Genomic DNA, 14,666 nt, shown 5'->3' on the forward strand with positions numbered 1-14,666 from the left:
AAGTTGAATTTTAAAGTTAACTATTTCAGCATCAAGACAACCCTCACTAGAGGTTTTAGTGATTAAAAGAGAAACTACATCTCTTGCGTCATATTTTCAGTATTTCAGAATTCTTCTGTCCTTGTTCCTTTAACCTGTCAGCTCCACTGATTATAGATTAGTGATAATCTTTATCTCTGATAGCCACCGTACTCCACTCCACTGCAGTAAAAGTTCAGGACTTTGTCTCATTGATCTGAGCCTCCTGCGGTCTGAAAACAAGCAGCTCAGTCCGTCCTGTAGATGTACCGGCTGAGATATGAGACTCTGATGTGAGGTTACTGTGGGGTGATAAAGGACAAAACTCTGCAGACTCAGCACGTTTGCCCTGCAGCAGCAGTGGGTGGGCGACGCCAGAGGACAAAGAGGACAGATACACTATATGGAGATGATATACTCTCTGATAGTCCTTAATGGAGCCGGGACACAACTGCATATTTCTGTTTATAAAACCATTACATGATATTCAGCTCTGATACAAGACATTAGTTTGTGTTTTACTGAAGTTTCACCACAACAATTTAATTTAATTGTGATGTCACGAGCAGGCTTTCAAACGTTGCATCAATATCTACTCTGACTCAAGAATGAGCTGATGGGATTTTGGAGGTCAAAGGGATTCCTTCTGTTGTCACTATTTTATATTGCTGATAAAAAACAAACACATTTCTCTTCTTTACAGCTGAATTTATCCAAGTTTATCATCAAAAATTACATTTTCTGTTTCTTGGTGTTACATTCAAACACATCATATTTGCACAGTAGTCATTTAACTGAGCTGGCCTTGAACACATCATAATAAATCTCTCTGCTCAAGTCCTTGAATGAAATGCTATTCTGTCAATTTCAACACAGATTTAAATACTAGATTTATATTTTCCCCTAAAATGACTTGCCCAAAGTTTGTGAGCTTTTTCTCTGCCAGCCTGAGCAGATGAGGATGAAAACTGTCCTGCAGCAGCTGAAGCCAGAGTTATGGATTCATAATACATCCAAAAAACAGACCAATGAATTTTTTTGAACCAGTGATTGATAAAGTGATGCCACAGAACTGAGGAGACTCAATAGCAGGCGCAATAAGCTTTAACGTTTTTGATTTTTGGGTTTTGAAAATGCAGCACCGGGTTCTTACAGCTGGGTTTTGACCTCCACTCCTACTCAAGATCATGGCTTTTTTACAAGATTTCTATAAATCACACAACTACAGAAACCACCCCAGTACTTCCTCTTGACCCAAGACTGTACTTCCACCGCCTGGTAATTGTAGATGGGGAAATAACCGCCAGGCCCCAGTTCAGTTCAGTTCCTTCTACACAATGGCATTTTGAAATTAAAAACTGAGGTTTTACTTTCAATATGTTTCTGAGAACTTCTGATTTCCTCCTTGATCTTCAAAAAAATCCCTTTATACGGACTGGTAGGTCCGTGTAAAGGGATTGCTTAATACAATACAATCTGTTGATAAAAATTCTGAAAAGTTTTGGAGCTTTAATAAAACTAAACCTATAAGTAGGAGGGAAATTAATCCATCAAAATTGGCAGAAAATATTTCCACACTATTTAAATTGCACAACTTTGCAATTTCACAGGTTACAGGTTAAGACAGTATGTTAGAGACTGCTTACATTTTCTGTAATCAAAGAAAAATATTACCCAAATTTTGGATTCCTAGAACCCGTGCTCTTGTTGCTACAGTATAAGAATGTTTCTAATCTTATTTAAATGAACCAAAATTATAAAGAAGTTAAGAATCTGTTATTGTGATAAAGAAATAAATAAATTGAATAATGTAGAAAATAAAACCCTGATTTGAGTTGTTGTGCTTCACGAACAATTTTCTGATTATTTTTAGGTAATTATGGGTAGTATTTCATTATATTTAAAGATTTTTAAAACTATTTTTTCCCACTCAGAAATCATTATAAATAAATAAGTACTTTTCATGAATCACAGCATTTGATCCTGTCCCATGAATCCCATTTTGGGGGGTTCATATTGATATTTTTATCCCTTTTTAAATTTTTTGGTATTTCTACAGATCCAGACCTTTTAGAATATAATGAATTTACTCTCAATAAAGCTAAAAAGTTGTAGATAAAGTATTATTTATGCCTCCCTCACCAGCTGCAGGAACAATGTCAACACCAACACACAAATATGTTTTTCTTCACCTTGAAAATTTGTACTTGAAAATCTTAGAATTAAATGATGAATTTTTTTATATATACATCAGAAAAGCTTCACAGTTCTTCTGATAGTAATGCCTCTATGTAATTTTGTTTTTACAGAAAGTTCAATAGCCTCTTAAACTAGTTTATTCTGCAAAGCTCAGAGATCAGACTGATAGTATCCAAATGTAAGTCCTGTAGCGCCCTCCTGTGGTAGGATTTAGAATCTTCTGGCACCAGTGTGGCGTTAACAGCTTGTACGGCTTCAGTGAAACTGTGTAAACGGGCAGATCAGTCACCATGTATTTGAACCCGTTAATTGAAAGCAGCTGTGTGAACCTCTGTATGTTGAGGGGGACGCACGTGAGTAGGCACATGAGGTTGCATTCAGGGACTGAGGGGAAAACGTAAGACCCTTTCTAACGTACAGAAAGACATGGGTAACAACTTTTTTCTTTTTGGGAAAGTTGAAGTGCTGCTGCCAGACTTTCTCTTCCAAGAAAATACAGAAACGGAAATGAAGTGTGAGGATTTTATTTGAGTTAATGCATATTTAAGCTCAGTGTGAGGCATACTACAGTTTGTAAGCTGAGCGTTAAACTTCATCACAATTCAGAGAGAATTAAGTTGAACTTGAAATAGCCGATTGAATTTACAGCTCAAGCACAATTATTACCGTATGTTGGGATATAAAATGCTGACAAAGCCACACAAAAACAACCACAGACAGTTTAAATTCAAAACAGAATCACAATAAAACAGATTTGTGGATAAGCACGATAATTCAGCAGTGAGCAAAGCTGATGTAAGATTTAAACTTTGAATTCAACATCAACACACACATGGCTCCAGCTAGCTAGCAGCTTACTGCTAGCTCATGCTAACGGTAGCCTCAGGCTAATGGTACATGAGAAAATTAGTTTACTGTTAGCTGATAAGGATAACTCAGGATAAAAATGAAGCTAATCCCCCGTCCTCTTCCTTTTAGATCCTCCACGTTTGTCATTTTTCTCCACTGACTTAGATATCAGCGTCCTAAATGCTAAAACTAGAACCCCGCAACGTGGCTGCTATAAATCACTTCCTCATTCCTCATTAAGAGTAAATGCTGCTCACTCCATGTTCAATTCTCTTAACAACATAACTTAAATGTATTTCAATGAAATGATAAAAATGTTTTGTAACTTTGGGGGGTTAATAGTTACAACACATTCAATCAGAATGGCTAACAAAATTAAATGTGCTACAAGTAGCCTAGCCTAGCCTAGCCTAGCCCACGGCTATGCAGAAAATTATCGCTTGTGTTACTGCAGCGTCGTTCTGTAATTCAAAATCTGTTTTACATATGAAAAGAAGTGTCACCTAAACATTTAAGTTCCAATTCTGTTAGTTTTTAATTAAAAAAATAATGTTAAATGATTTCAAACTAGGCTGTTCGGAAGTGGTTTAGGGCCATTTTTGAAGGAGAAAATAACTCTGGACACGTCGAGATTAAGTCCAAATGACGAGATTAAAGTCGAAATTTTGAGAATAAAGACGAAATTTCGAGAATAAAGTTGAAACACAATTTCGAGATTAAAGTCACAATGACAAGATTAAAGTCGAAATTTCAAGAATAAAGTCGAAATTTTGAGAATAAAGTTGAAACACAATTTCGAGATTAAAGTCGAAATGACGAGAAAAAAGTCGAAACTTGTTATCACTAGCGGATCATAGACACTGTGTTTATGTGGCAAAGAGAGATTCTCTTTATTGTTAAATCAAATAATAAGCTATAATTTCACATATTCATTGATATGAGGCATAAGGCATACTGTGGAGACAGGCATGATTCTCTGTTATTGTCTTAAATACTCATACATTAACAGGAGACTTTAATATCAAAATTGTGTTTCAACTTTATTCTCGAAATTTCGACTTTATTCTCGTCATTTCGACTTTATTCTCGTCATTTCGACTTTAATCTCGACTTGCCCAAATTTATTTTCTCCTTTAAAATGGCCCTAATCTGCTTCCGCAGTAAGACTGGAATTAAGGTACATGGAGTAAACTAGTGGCTAAATTAGTTATTTGCTAACATAAATGAGCAGTAAAATCTAATTGTCCAAAATAGCATTAGCCTTTTGAATTAGAGTATCAAAATCTCTCAAAAAATCAATGTAACTAATCTAATTGCCTGCCTAAAATACTCAACTGTTTGCTTTAACAATATATTCTCCATCCAAAATTATAGAAAAAAAATACAGCTAACAAATCAACGAGCAAAAGAGAGCTAAGTTAAAAGATCGCTTACATCATTAGTTATTTAAAACACTAGAATTTTATTTAAAATGATGTATTGGCTAAACTATTGTATTAAAATAAGGGTCGGTTCTAAAAAGGGCACCAAACTATACTGAAATTGAAATATATTAGGTAAGCTGGTAAATAAATTCTTTGCTAATATTGTTGCTAAATAAGAAGGAAAATCCTTCCTCATTTTGTTGGGGGTATTAAAATTAGCTTAAAATTGATGAAACTAATCGATTAATTCGGATTTCCGATTAATTTCTCAAGCCAGCGGTGAGAGAGAGTTAACGGCTGTTACTGCTTACGTCATTATAACGGCTGTTAACGTTTGGTCTTTAGGGGGGTATAAAATCACTCTTGAAAGGAATGTGGGATAAACAGCATTCCAGTTAAAAAAAAACACAACTTCCTTCCGTTTTGTTTTGGTAGTTAAAGGATTAAAAGTGTTGCACGGTTCAAAGCAGCATTGAACGAACTTTAAACGAAATCAAGCTACATGGATAGGTAAGATAGTAGCTATTAGCTAACAGCTATATTAATGTTGTAGTCTATCTTCATACACAGAGTAATTTCTCATTCTGTAACAGTCAGAGCCGTTTGAGTGATTCAGCATAACTTCGTAAAATTATAAAACTAATCGAGTTATCACCTGTTCCACTCTGGCTTTAGAAAACCGTTTATCAAAATGATATGTTTTATAGAACAACTTAGAATCATGCATTTTATTAGTCCAGCGTTCACTGTCAATGTAAACAGCAGTCTCAAAGCGGTCCTTGAGGTCATCATCTCCTCTTTCCATCTAGGAAAAGACTTCGAGATGTTTATGAGAGGGAAGATGCATGAAATACAACCCCATCAGGACAACGGTCCTATGGAGTGCTGAGTAATATCTGCGATTGTGAAATCAGTTTCCAGGAACTAGACGGAGAACAAAATGATCCGCGATGGACACAACAACTAAAACAACCACAACACCTCCTGTTCAACAGATGCTGATCCAGTACTGTTTAAGTTTGTCGAAGTCCAGAGGCACTTCCGCTCGTTTTTACATTCTTTTGAACTCACATAAAGACCAAATTGGTATTTTTTTCCTCTAAGAAGTAAAACAATGGTTTTTAACAACAAATAGTCAAATCTTTGTTTTGAATGGGAGAAACGTGACTGTGTAGTGGGAGGAGTTAAAAGTGAGTGACTCCAGCTGCTCATTACACCTCAGATCAGAACAATCAGGCAGCACACTGAGACTTGGATCAACGTTAAGGATGAAAACATGACCACACATTTCTTCTGATTCCTCCTGACCCTGTTTTGTTAACTCTGAATCACATTCGGCACCTTTTCTTGACAATGAAAGCAGTCCATGCAGAGGACTTCAGACCCGCAGCGACTTTTTCTTTCTGCAACTTTTCCTCGAGTTTGGAGGAGTTGAGATGAGGAGCAGAGCCTGAAGCTGTTTCCACTGAGCAAACGAGGAGGTAAGATGTAACATATGACTCTCTTTCCTGGAACTGTGCATGCAGATTTCCCTGATTACATAAGGTAAACAGAGGCATTGTCAAATAAACAAGAAGAAGGTAAAAATGTGCAGGTTCTGCAGGTGAGGATGCAAAAATAAGAGGAAAGAAGCATGTAGGAGATCCCCAAAGAGACTGGAGAAAGGTAACTTACATGTTTCTTTAGAAGCTTTTCTATTGGATTTGTAAATGTTTTTGAAAGTAGGTTGCAATACATTTTTGTACTTAAAAAAGTACTAAAAATCTGAATCACAATGTAAATTGCCAGTGAGAAATGAAGAAGGTATTTCTGCCAAACAAGTAAATTTAGGCTACTTTGATAATATCCAAACCCAAGTAAAAGTATACTAAAGGAAAAAACAGTATGGCTGGGCAATGTATTATAATTTTATGATCTGTTGATATATTTTTGATGGAGATATGGCGTAAGACAATGCAATTATATCCATGTAGGTAACTTCAACAACCATGGACAGTTATATGCTTTCTGACAACAAGATAATCTGTTTGAAATGTTTATGTTAAATAAAAAATGATTAATTTGCTTTACTGAATTTAAGGAGCATTTTTATGATTGTCTCAAACCAAGTCAGTGATATTGTTTGATACCACAGCAACAAAGGTAGAAGTCCTAGAAACTCAATATTGTGCCATTTATTGTTTTTAATCATCATAAACTGTTGGCAAACTCCTGCACACTGACCAAGATGTGCAAATATGATGACAAAATTAGGAAAAATCAAGAACTGTAGAATCCTCCCACTTTTCCAAATGTTGCAGACATATTTGGACAATTTTGAAATTGCTCCCTCTTTTCAGTTTTGCTGAAATGAGGCAGAATGTATTTTGTTTTTGTACTTTTTTTTGAGACGATCAATCATTGATATAATGAAGATCTGATAATTTTAAAACCCGTAGGATTTAAGAGTGTGTAAAATTTTCAAAATATGGGATTGTCTTTATTTATTGTAGACTTTGGCTGCAATTTTGGTGATTTAAAATGAAAAAAAACACCCATTATTCATTGTGAATTTTTTTTTTAATTGATGTGGGAAAAAAAAGTTGTGGAGCTACTTTAAAAATGTTTAGGTACAAGCCACTGCATTTTTAACTCAGTTGAACAAATTGCAACTAAAGTTAACTTCATGCAACTTCTGGGTTCCTACACACTTTTAAAAGTCATATTTTAGACTTTTAAATTTGTTTCTAGAACCTGAACTGAGAAAAATTAATACAAAAGTCAAAAGTCAAAAATTGAAGGTGATATTTTTCGGCACACTGGAAGAAGGAGGATTTTTCTTATTTGAGAAACTGTTTATGAAATGTCAAATGGTTTAGCGTAAAATACATTTTATCCATAAATGCCCAAATTTAATGAATTCTGGTGAATTTAATAAATCTATTCTATCAATATGGAGTATAATGATATTTATCTTAACACATTTCTGCAGATGTGCTGAGCTGATTCTGACCAGTTTTACTATTAAAAAAGCAAAATAACACTTTTGTCAGCGAAGACCTGTTACAGTAAGGGTGGGCTGCAAGGATTCTTGAGTGGGCAACCCGGTAGCCCAGATGTTAGAGAACTGGACCAGTTTTACAACAGCAGAATGTTCATTCATTCACAGTGAGTCAGATAAAATAAGAGAGGGGTCTGTGGGTTAACTGCAAATATTTAAAACAAGAATTTACCAAGCTCCCTTTGGGCCTTTTCTATATTTGTTGTGGAAATGAAATGTGTCATTTTCATTAGATTTTTACATCATATCAAACCCAAGTTAAAAGTTATGGTGGTAGAGATAACCAGGTCTCTTTTTGTTTAGTGCAGAAAATCAAACTTCAGCACTTTTACTGTCATGCAGCTTTAAGAATTAACAGCATATGTAAAAAGATGTTATGTAATATGAGTTTAATATGTAACATAAAACAGCTATAACCACACATTTTCTACAACTTTTTAATAAGCATTATTTTTAAACTTTATTTTCAGTTATCAAAAGCGAAAACTCAGAAACTTTAAGGCCTTGCTGTTTTCCCTTTAGATGATGTCACCGTTAATCATTCTGGGAGTTTGGACTCCCTTCTTACAACACAAACTGTTGAAAGACCTAAATCTATGCTTTAACCTGTTTGTTCTGACTACAGAGTCCTTATTGACATTCACACGTCACATGAAGATTTTGAAATGCTGTGCTGGAAAGCCTCATCGTCACAAATTAGATGGTATCTTAGTATTGAACCCTGACCGTGCAGTTTAAATCAGACTGACGTGGTGAAACTGGGATGAAACTGTGGTTGTTGTCAGTGATGTTTGATTACTTCAGAGGGAAGGATAAGGTTGATTGAAGGACTGGTGTCAGCTCCTGAGAATTAGGAGCCTCAATTGCTTGCCAAGAATCTCTGCTTACTTAATTTATTTGTGCATTAACACATTTTTGACACATTGAATTAGAATTTATTCTCCTGCAGTGACGCTATTTGTGAGCCTTGTTACAATTTTCTACATGTCATCAAGCAGTATTCATCATCTTTGTAATGTCAATATTTATATATTTATTTTATATCACGTACAAGGTGTGAGATATCTTCCAAAAAATTAAGTTTCTCATGTATATGTCCTTTTGTTGATTGCACTTTAAGAAATGTGATGTGTAAAATGATAAAAACTTTATGAAGCATTATATTCAAGCGCATATTTTCCTTTTGGAACAAGGAATATGTTATTGAAAGGGATTTGCAGGTATTTATACTTTTTTTTGGGTATTTTCTGATATAATTTTATTCGCGAAATTACATTACATTATACTGAAAATATTCCCCACCTTCATTTCCAAGTCTCTCCTCTGGTTTGACCTCATCTTGGTGATGATTATGTGTCATTTGAGGTCTTCATCAGTTTGAATTTTGTCCTTAAATGTTTAAAGTTTAACTTCTGCATAGACGGTTAACATCTCAGCTCTGCATGTGTGGACGTGGAGGGTAAAGAGGGGCCCCACAAATGTATTCAGTTGAAAAAAAAAGTGCATGTGAAGTTTTTCCACGTCAGTTTTCACGTGAACATAAAGATCCACCTGGACTGTGGTAGGGTTGTTGAGGTTTTTGATAGCTTGATTCTTTTGGATGCCGTGTTTTTTTCCTTTTCTTTCAGATTAATTAGTGGGCATTTAACCTTTATTACACAGGACAGTTGGGAGAGTAGGAATTTTGGAGAGAGAGTGGGGAAAGACATGGAGGAAAAGAGCCACAGGTCAGCGTGAACTTAGGTCACTTGCATGTAGGACTGCAACTTCTGCACACCTTACTGCTATCAGGTGTTTTAAACTTTCACAATTCTATCAATACGTAGCAAATAGAAATTTACAAAAGGTTAAAAACCTGTATTTCATAGGCCAGGTGCTTAGGAACAGGCTGAAATGCCAGATAGAAGTGTAACTGATCTGTTTGTTTTGTTTTCAGTGGAGAGCTGATGGTGGTCGTCATGTCTCTGTGGATGATCCTTCCTGTCAGCCTGCCCGTCTTCACCATCACTGGAATATGGGTCGTGTAAGTTCAGCACCCTTCTCATGATTTTCATTTACAACCCAAAGAAAATCTTACAAAGTTAGGATTCTCTGGATCCTAGATCTGTACAGTGGAGTTAAAGATTCGACCTGTTCTCCCTGTGGCGTTCATGATGGACTCTAGTGTCTGTACAAAGTTCATGGATGTAAAACAGTTTCCTTTTTTGGAAGAAAAGAGAAACAGCTTTTTGTTTATTTAGTGATTGTGTTGAAGGAGATTTAACCTTGAAATTCCTCCAGGCTATTCCTCTAAACTCTGTCACTGTATGTGTTCTTTTTTGACGCACAACAGTCCCATATGTCGACAGCGATATCCTGAAACGTACTGAAAGGAAAAGTTTGACTATTAGGAAATGCAAGTATTTATCAGTCAGAGCTAGATAGAAGTTTCAGCTCATCACAGGTCTGTAAAACCCTGCTCACACATGCACCAAATGCCTACTGTGCCTGGGTGCAATCCCCACCCTATCCCCTCTCCTTTGCTGGTCTGCTTGCACATTAGTAATACCATCTCATACACAAACATGTGTGTATAGATACACCAGTGGCAGTATGCACTCAGTTGGTTTGCAAATCTGCCAAGAAGAAGAAAGGAGTAGAAAACGTGGCAACCACTTACACTAATACAACAACCCTTTTCCAACTTTAACATCTACCTTGCAGCTCAAAAGAGGAAATCAACCTGTGCTGCATCGATAGGACCGTTTTTAGAGAGACTGGACACATTAAAAAATGACTTTTCAGCTTTACTTGCTGAAGAGTACCCTGTGCTCAGGCGTGGTTGCGTTTCCATCTCCTGCAAACTATGCTCGTTGACTCATGCCCCAGGACCACACTTATGTTCACACTGACCAAGTGATCCTGGACTTTGAAGTCAAGTGCCCTGATACACTCTTAATTTACCTCCACATTCATAAAGCAGCCCAACCTGCAGAGGTTAACTACCCTGCCCTATAAACAAAGACTTGTGTAAGCATCATGCATATTTAGCTCACTTAAAAATGAGCCTTTTTCATTTGCACAATGCCCATCAATTGTGCACAATTACATTCACCCCTGAACCAAAGACAAGGCTGAGACAACTACATGATTACACACTTTGGGTTAACAAGTCCATATTTCTCAGCAGGGTTAGGGTTAGAGCATTACAAAGTAATGCACAGTTTATATGACATTTTTGAAGTGGGTTTACACCACACTGAGAGAAAAATAAGTGGCTGTACGGTACCCTGTATACCCTTTAAGCCCTGCACTACACCACTGCCCTGATGTGAGACCACCTTAAGGAAGTCTGTGTAGGTTCTTATTCATCCAAATCTTTGTCAACGGAGCAACTGGACTTGATAGAAGTCCTTGTGTGATGGATGTGGTGAGTTGAACCCAGAATGCAGACCAGAATAGTGGCGTTTAACATATTTGTTGGTTATGACAAGTTCATTGAAGAGGGGGAGGGGGGAGTCCACAGGTCCGAGGTAGTGAAGGGCTCCAGGGAGAGAGCGCGCTGGGTTTGGGCTGTAGTGAGGTGAGGAGTGAGGCACACTTGTGAGAAGTTGGCAATACTCTGGCTCTGAGGCGAGTCAGTGCAGCCTTCTTAACGGGAGCTTGACTGTAGAGCAGACTCAGGTGTGATGATCAGCCTCAGTGCCAAGGGGGAAGGGAGCTGCCTCAGAGGAAGCAGAGTGAAGTTAGCCACAAACACCAAGAGCACCGGAACCAGAACCCACCAAAATAAGATCAGTGCAACGAAATCACCACACCTTGACGATGCCTTGCCTCTTCCAAAAGGTTTCTTCAGTTCTAAAGAGAGTTTAAAAGAGTGTAATGAGCAGCTCTGGCCCCAAAACACTTGCTGTTTCTCAAAGTCCAGGATCCTTCTGAGTTGGATCTTACAAAGGTGGCAACTGTTAAACACACACTTGGAACAGGTTTGCGAGTGTGCGTGATTGCGTCATTGAATGGTCACATCCATATACGCAGCAGCAGCAGGATTCAGACTGGAAATGGTACTGACAAAAGTGCTGTACAACTTTTACCCAGTACCGTCTAAAATGCTGTTATATCATCATATATAATATAATCATATTCATTATTTAATATAACATAATAATTCCACTACTTTCACCCATCCAGCTTCATTATGATGCCATAAAATTATAACATGTTTACAGTGAAAACAGGACAATATTTAAGAAATGTATATAGAGGTCGAAGACCCAGCTTCCTCCTGTTATGTGCTATATTTTTATTTTCTTAAAGATAAGAAAACTGTGTGCATTGGATTGTCGGTAATTCCCACAAGTGGGGGATACATATGAGCATCCTTGAAAATCCTCTGTTGAAACGACTTAGTCGGTTGAAGAATTCTGAGGATCCTCTACATTGGGACACTCCTCTGACAGCAGTGGGTGACGTCATGTCCCTCTAAACTGCTGTTCTAGGATCCTTTACAACTGCAAATCCAAGATGATTGTCAGTGCTAACTAGCTACTTGAGCTGTATTTAGAGCCTGTGTCCACACTGCCAGTGTTTTTAGCGCTGGCAGCGATCACAACCTCAATTTCAGAGCAATTCTCTCCTGCATTTATTCTGCTTCTCTCTGTAACTAACTGTGTGCCTTACATCGGATTTTTTTTAAAGGTAACATCACCAAGAAAACATGAAAACAATGGAAAGGAATCCTGTCATGGCTTAAGCTGCAGCTGTAGACCTGGAAACTCTAGCCTAGAAAAGACGAGTCAGATCAGGTTTTCTTCCACTCAGGATGCACTAAAATGCTGGACTCCATTGGCTTTGTATTGAAAATGAGCACTGCCACTGTAATAAATGGCAGCTGAAGACACAGGCCCTGATACTACGTAGATTTTATGATTTATTTTTGTTGTTTTCATGCCTTTATTAGAGAGACATGACAGTAGATGCATCAAATTCCCTGTTCTTGGAGGACCGTTGCCTGTGTGCATGGAGCAAAAGCTAACTGCTAACATTTAGCGCCTAGTTTTGACCTTCATATTTAACTCCTCCCCTTTTAAAAAAGAATATGTTGCTTAAAATGCCTCAACCCAGCCTTAGGAACTAAAACATAACAACTTATCCCCCTTTTTTCACATCTATTACCATTTCTTAGAATATGAATCATTGTTTACAGCATCAGCTGTGTTGTAACTCTGCTGTACCTTCGGGGAAAGTGGAAAGTCTGTAGAGCAATGTTTTAATCACAAAGAAAAATGAGCCATCATTGTCTTCTAGTTGAAAATCAGATGCAGACATAAGGCATCTCTAAGGGATTACAGAAAAATTTAATAAAGTATTTTTTGGTTTTGTTTCCAGTTAATGAATCCTCAGGAGATTTTACCAGCCTACAAATGAAAAAAGCTTATGTGCAAGAAATACTTTAAATTCAAGGATAAATCTTTCATCCATGTCAGCTGAGTGGACCCTATAGAGCAGAAACACCCTCATACACTCACCTGCTGCAGATTTAGGATGTTTCGTTACAGTAAGACCTCTTCTGTCAACGTCTCCTCACCTTAAACTTCCCTCTTTGGTTGTCTCTCTGACCTGTGACCGTTTCTTTTGTCCCTGCCTTCCTCTTCCTTTCTCTCCTCGGTGTGACTGCGTTGACATACAGTCTCCTTTTGTAAGCAGCCCTTCACACGTCCATAAAGTGGCTGTGAGAATTTCTTCACACCGAGTCTCCAAAGCTTCTCCCTCTCAGAGACGAGTCTGTAATCCCCTTAATTTTTACAGACCTGTTGTTTTTCAGACACGTTGGTACCTGCTGTGGGCCTTTCAGTGACCCAGAAACAAAAGTGAAGCATTCGCTGCTGCTTTGGCCAATTTGTGGAGTTTTTAGTGGAAGCATGAAGAGATTTAGTCTTAAAATAAGAGCTACACAGATAAATATAGTAATTCTGCCTGGAACAGGTCGTGTTTGATCAGCTGAAGGTAAATCAGTTCCTCTAACCTGATTACCCTCGTGTTGTCATCGATCAATAGAGACTCTCCAAGCTGTCACAGTTTTAGAATTTGAACTCAGGCATCAGTCACTGGTTTGTTTGGTTTGCTTATCAGTGACACAGAGTTTGCTTTGGGTGTTTTGAAATAACCTGATTGAGTACAGCAGTAGTTGATCCAGTGAAATAAGGCTCATTCTGTATCTCTGTTTAGATTCTTCCATGCTGCATTCTTGTAAAGCACTTCAGTTAAAACAGCACATCATTTTATCAGATGCTGCATTGCTTTGGTACACTTTACAGAAACGACCATTGGATCTTTTTCTTCTTTGTAGTTGCTAACTTTTGAGGAGCAGTACTGTGTAGCACTAGCTCTGATGAAGTTAAACATAGTCTGGTTTGAATACAAGTTCTTACCGACAATGGAGTTTATGACGTACTAACACTGAAGGTGTTCAGGGTTCAGCCTTACACCTAGCTCCTTCTAGGTGTAAAGCCCTTCATAAATACAGTTGTCACTTTGAATTTGGTGGTTGCTTTGAAAGACCGGGTAGAGTCTCAGTTCTCAACTGGTGTGCCAAGATCAGAAAGTGGGTTGCATTTTCAGTGGATTGGAAAAAATTGTGGTGAAAGTCTCATGATGTGCTTTTATTTTAAAAGAAATGCCACCATTTCTTTCCCCATCTGATGAGTGAACTGTCCTTTTTCATGAAAAAAAATTTTATGATGGAAAAATGTCAGGAAACTTGGACGTGATTTTCAACGGTGGTGGTGGGTCCTGATGCTCCAGTCTGAACCTTTTTGCTGTTTTTAACTTCAAAATAGATTTAGCAATACTTCGAAGTTGATTTATTTATTTCTATTTTATTTTGGGTCCCCGTCAGCCACTACCTAGTAGCAACTACTCTTCCTGGGTCCACAAAGAAAGACACTAAACATTTGTGTAGATTACAATGATAAAGTCCAAACAGGAAAAATATACAAGATGTTAAAATCATAATAAAAACATGAGTAATGATGACAATACAACCGCAATTACAACAGACACCAATAAGGCCGAGATAAATCTACTAGCAATCGGCATGTATTGAATGTTGTCACAACGTAGTCTAAGTGTTCTGTTTCTTCTTACAACAACGAATG

The 14,666-nt window shown here is 37.4% G+C and overlaps 1 protein-coding gene across 1 annotated transcript in view; it reads left to right on the forward strand.

The window, feature by feature from the left end:
* Window positions 1-4,854: 4,854 nt before the first annotated feature.
* The window catches only part of LOC121528938 (transmembrane protein 150A-like), a 33,140-nt gene continuing 23,328 nt past the window's right edge, over window positions 4,855-14,666 (forward strand). Inside the window, exons 1-3 of the mRNA XM_041816595.1 lie at window positions 4,855-5,000; window positions 5,300-5,971; window positions 9,467-9,553. Coding sequence (XP_041672529.1) covers window positions 9,477-9,553 — 77 coding nt within the window. The 5' untranslated portion in view covers window positions 4,855-5,000; window positions 5,300-5,971; window positions 9,467-9,476. The remainder of the gene's footprint in view (window positions 5,001-5,299; window positions 5,972-9,466; window positions 9,554-14,666) is intronic.

The sequence above is a fragment of the Cheilinus undulatus genome, linkage group 20, assembly GCF_018320785.1.
Source record: "Cheilinus undulatus linkage group 20, ASM1832078v1, whole genome shotgun sequence".
Classification (NCBI taxonomy): domain Eukaryota; kingdom Metazoa; phylum Chordata; class Actinopteri; order Labriformes; family Labridae; genus Cheilinus; species Cheilinus undulatus.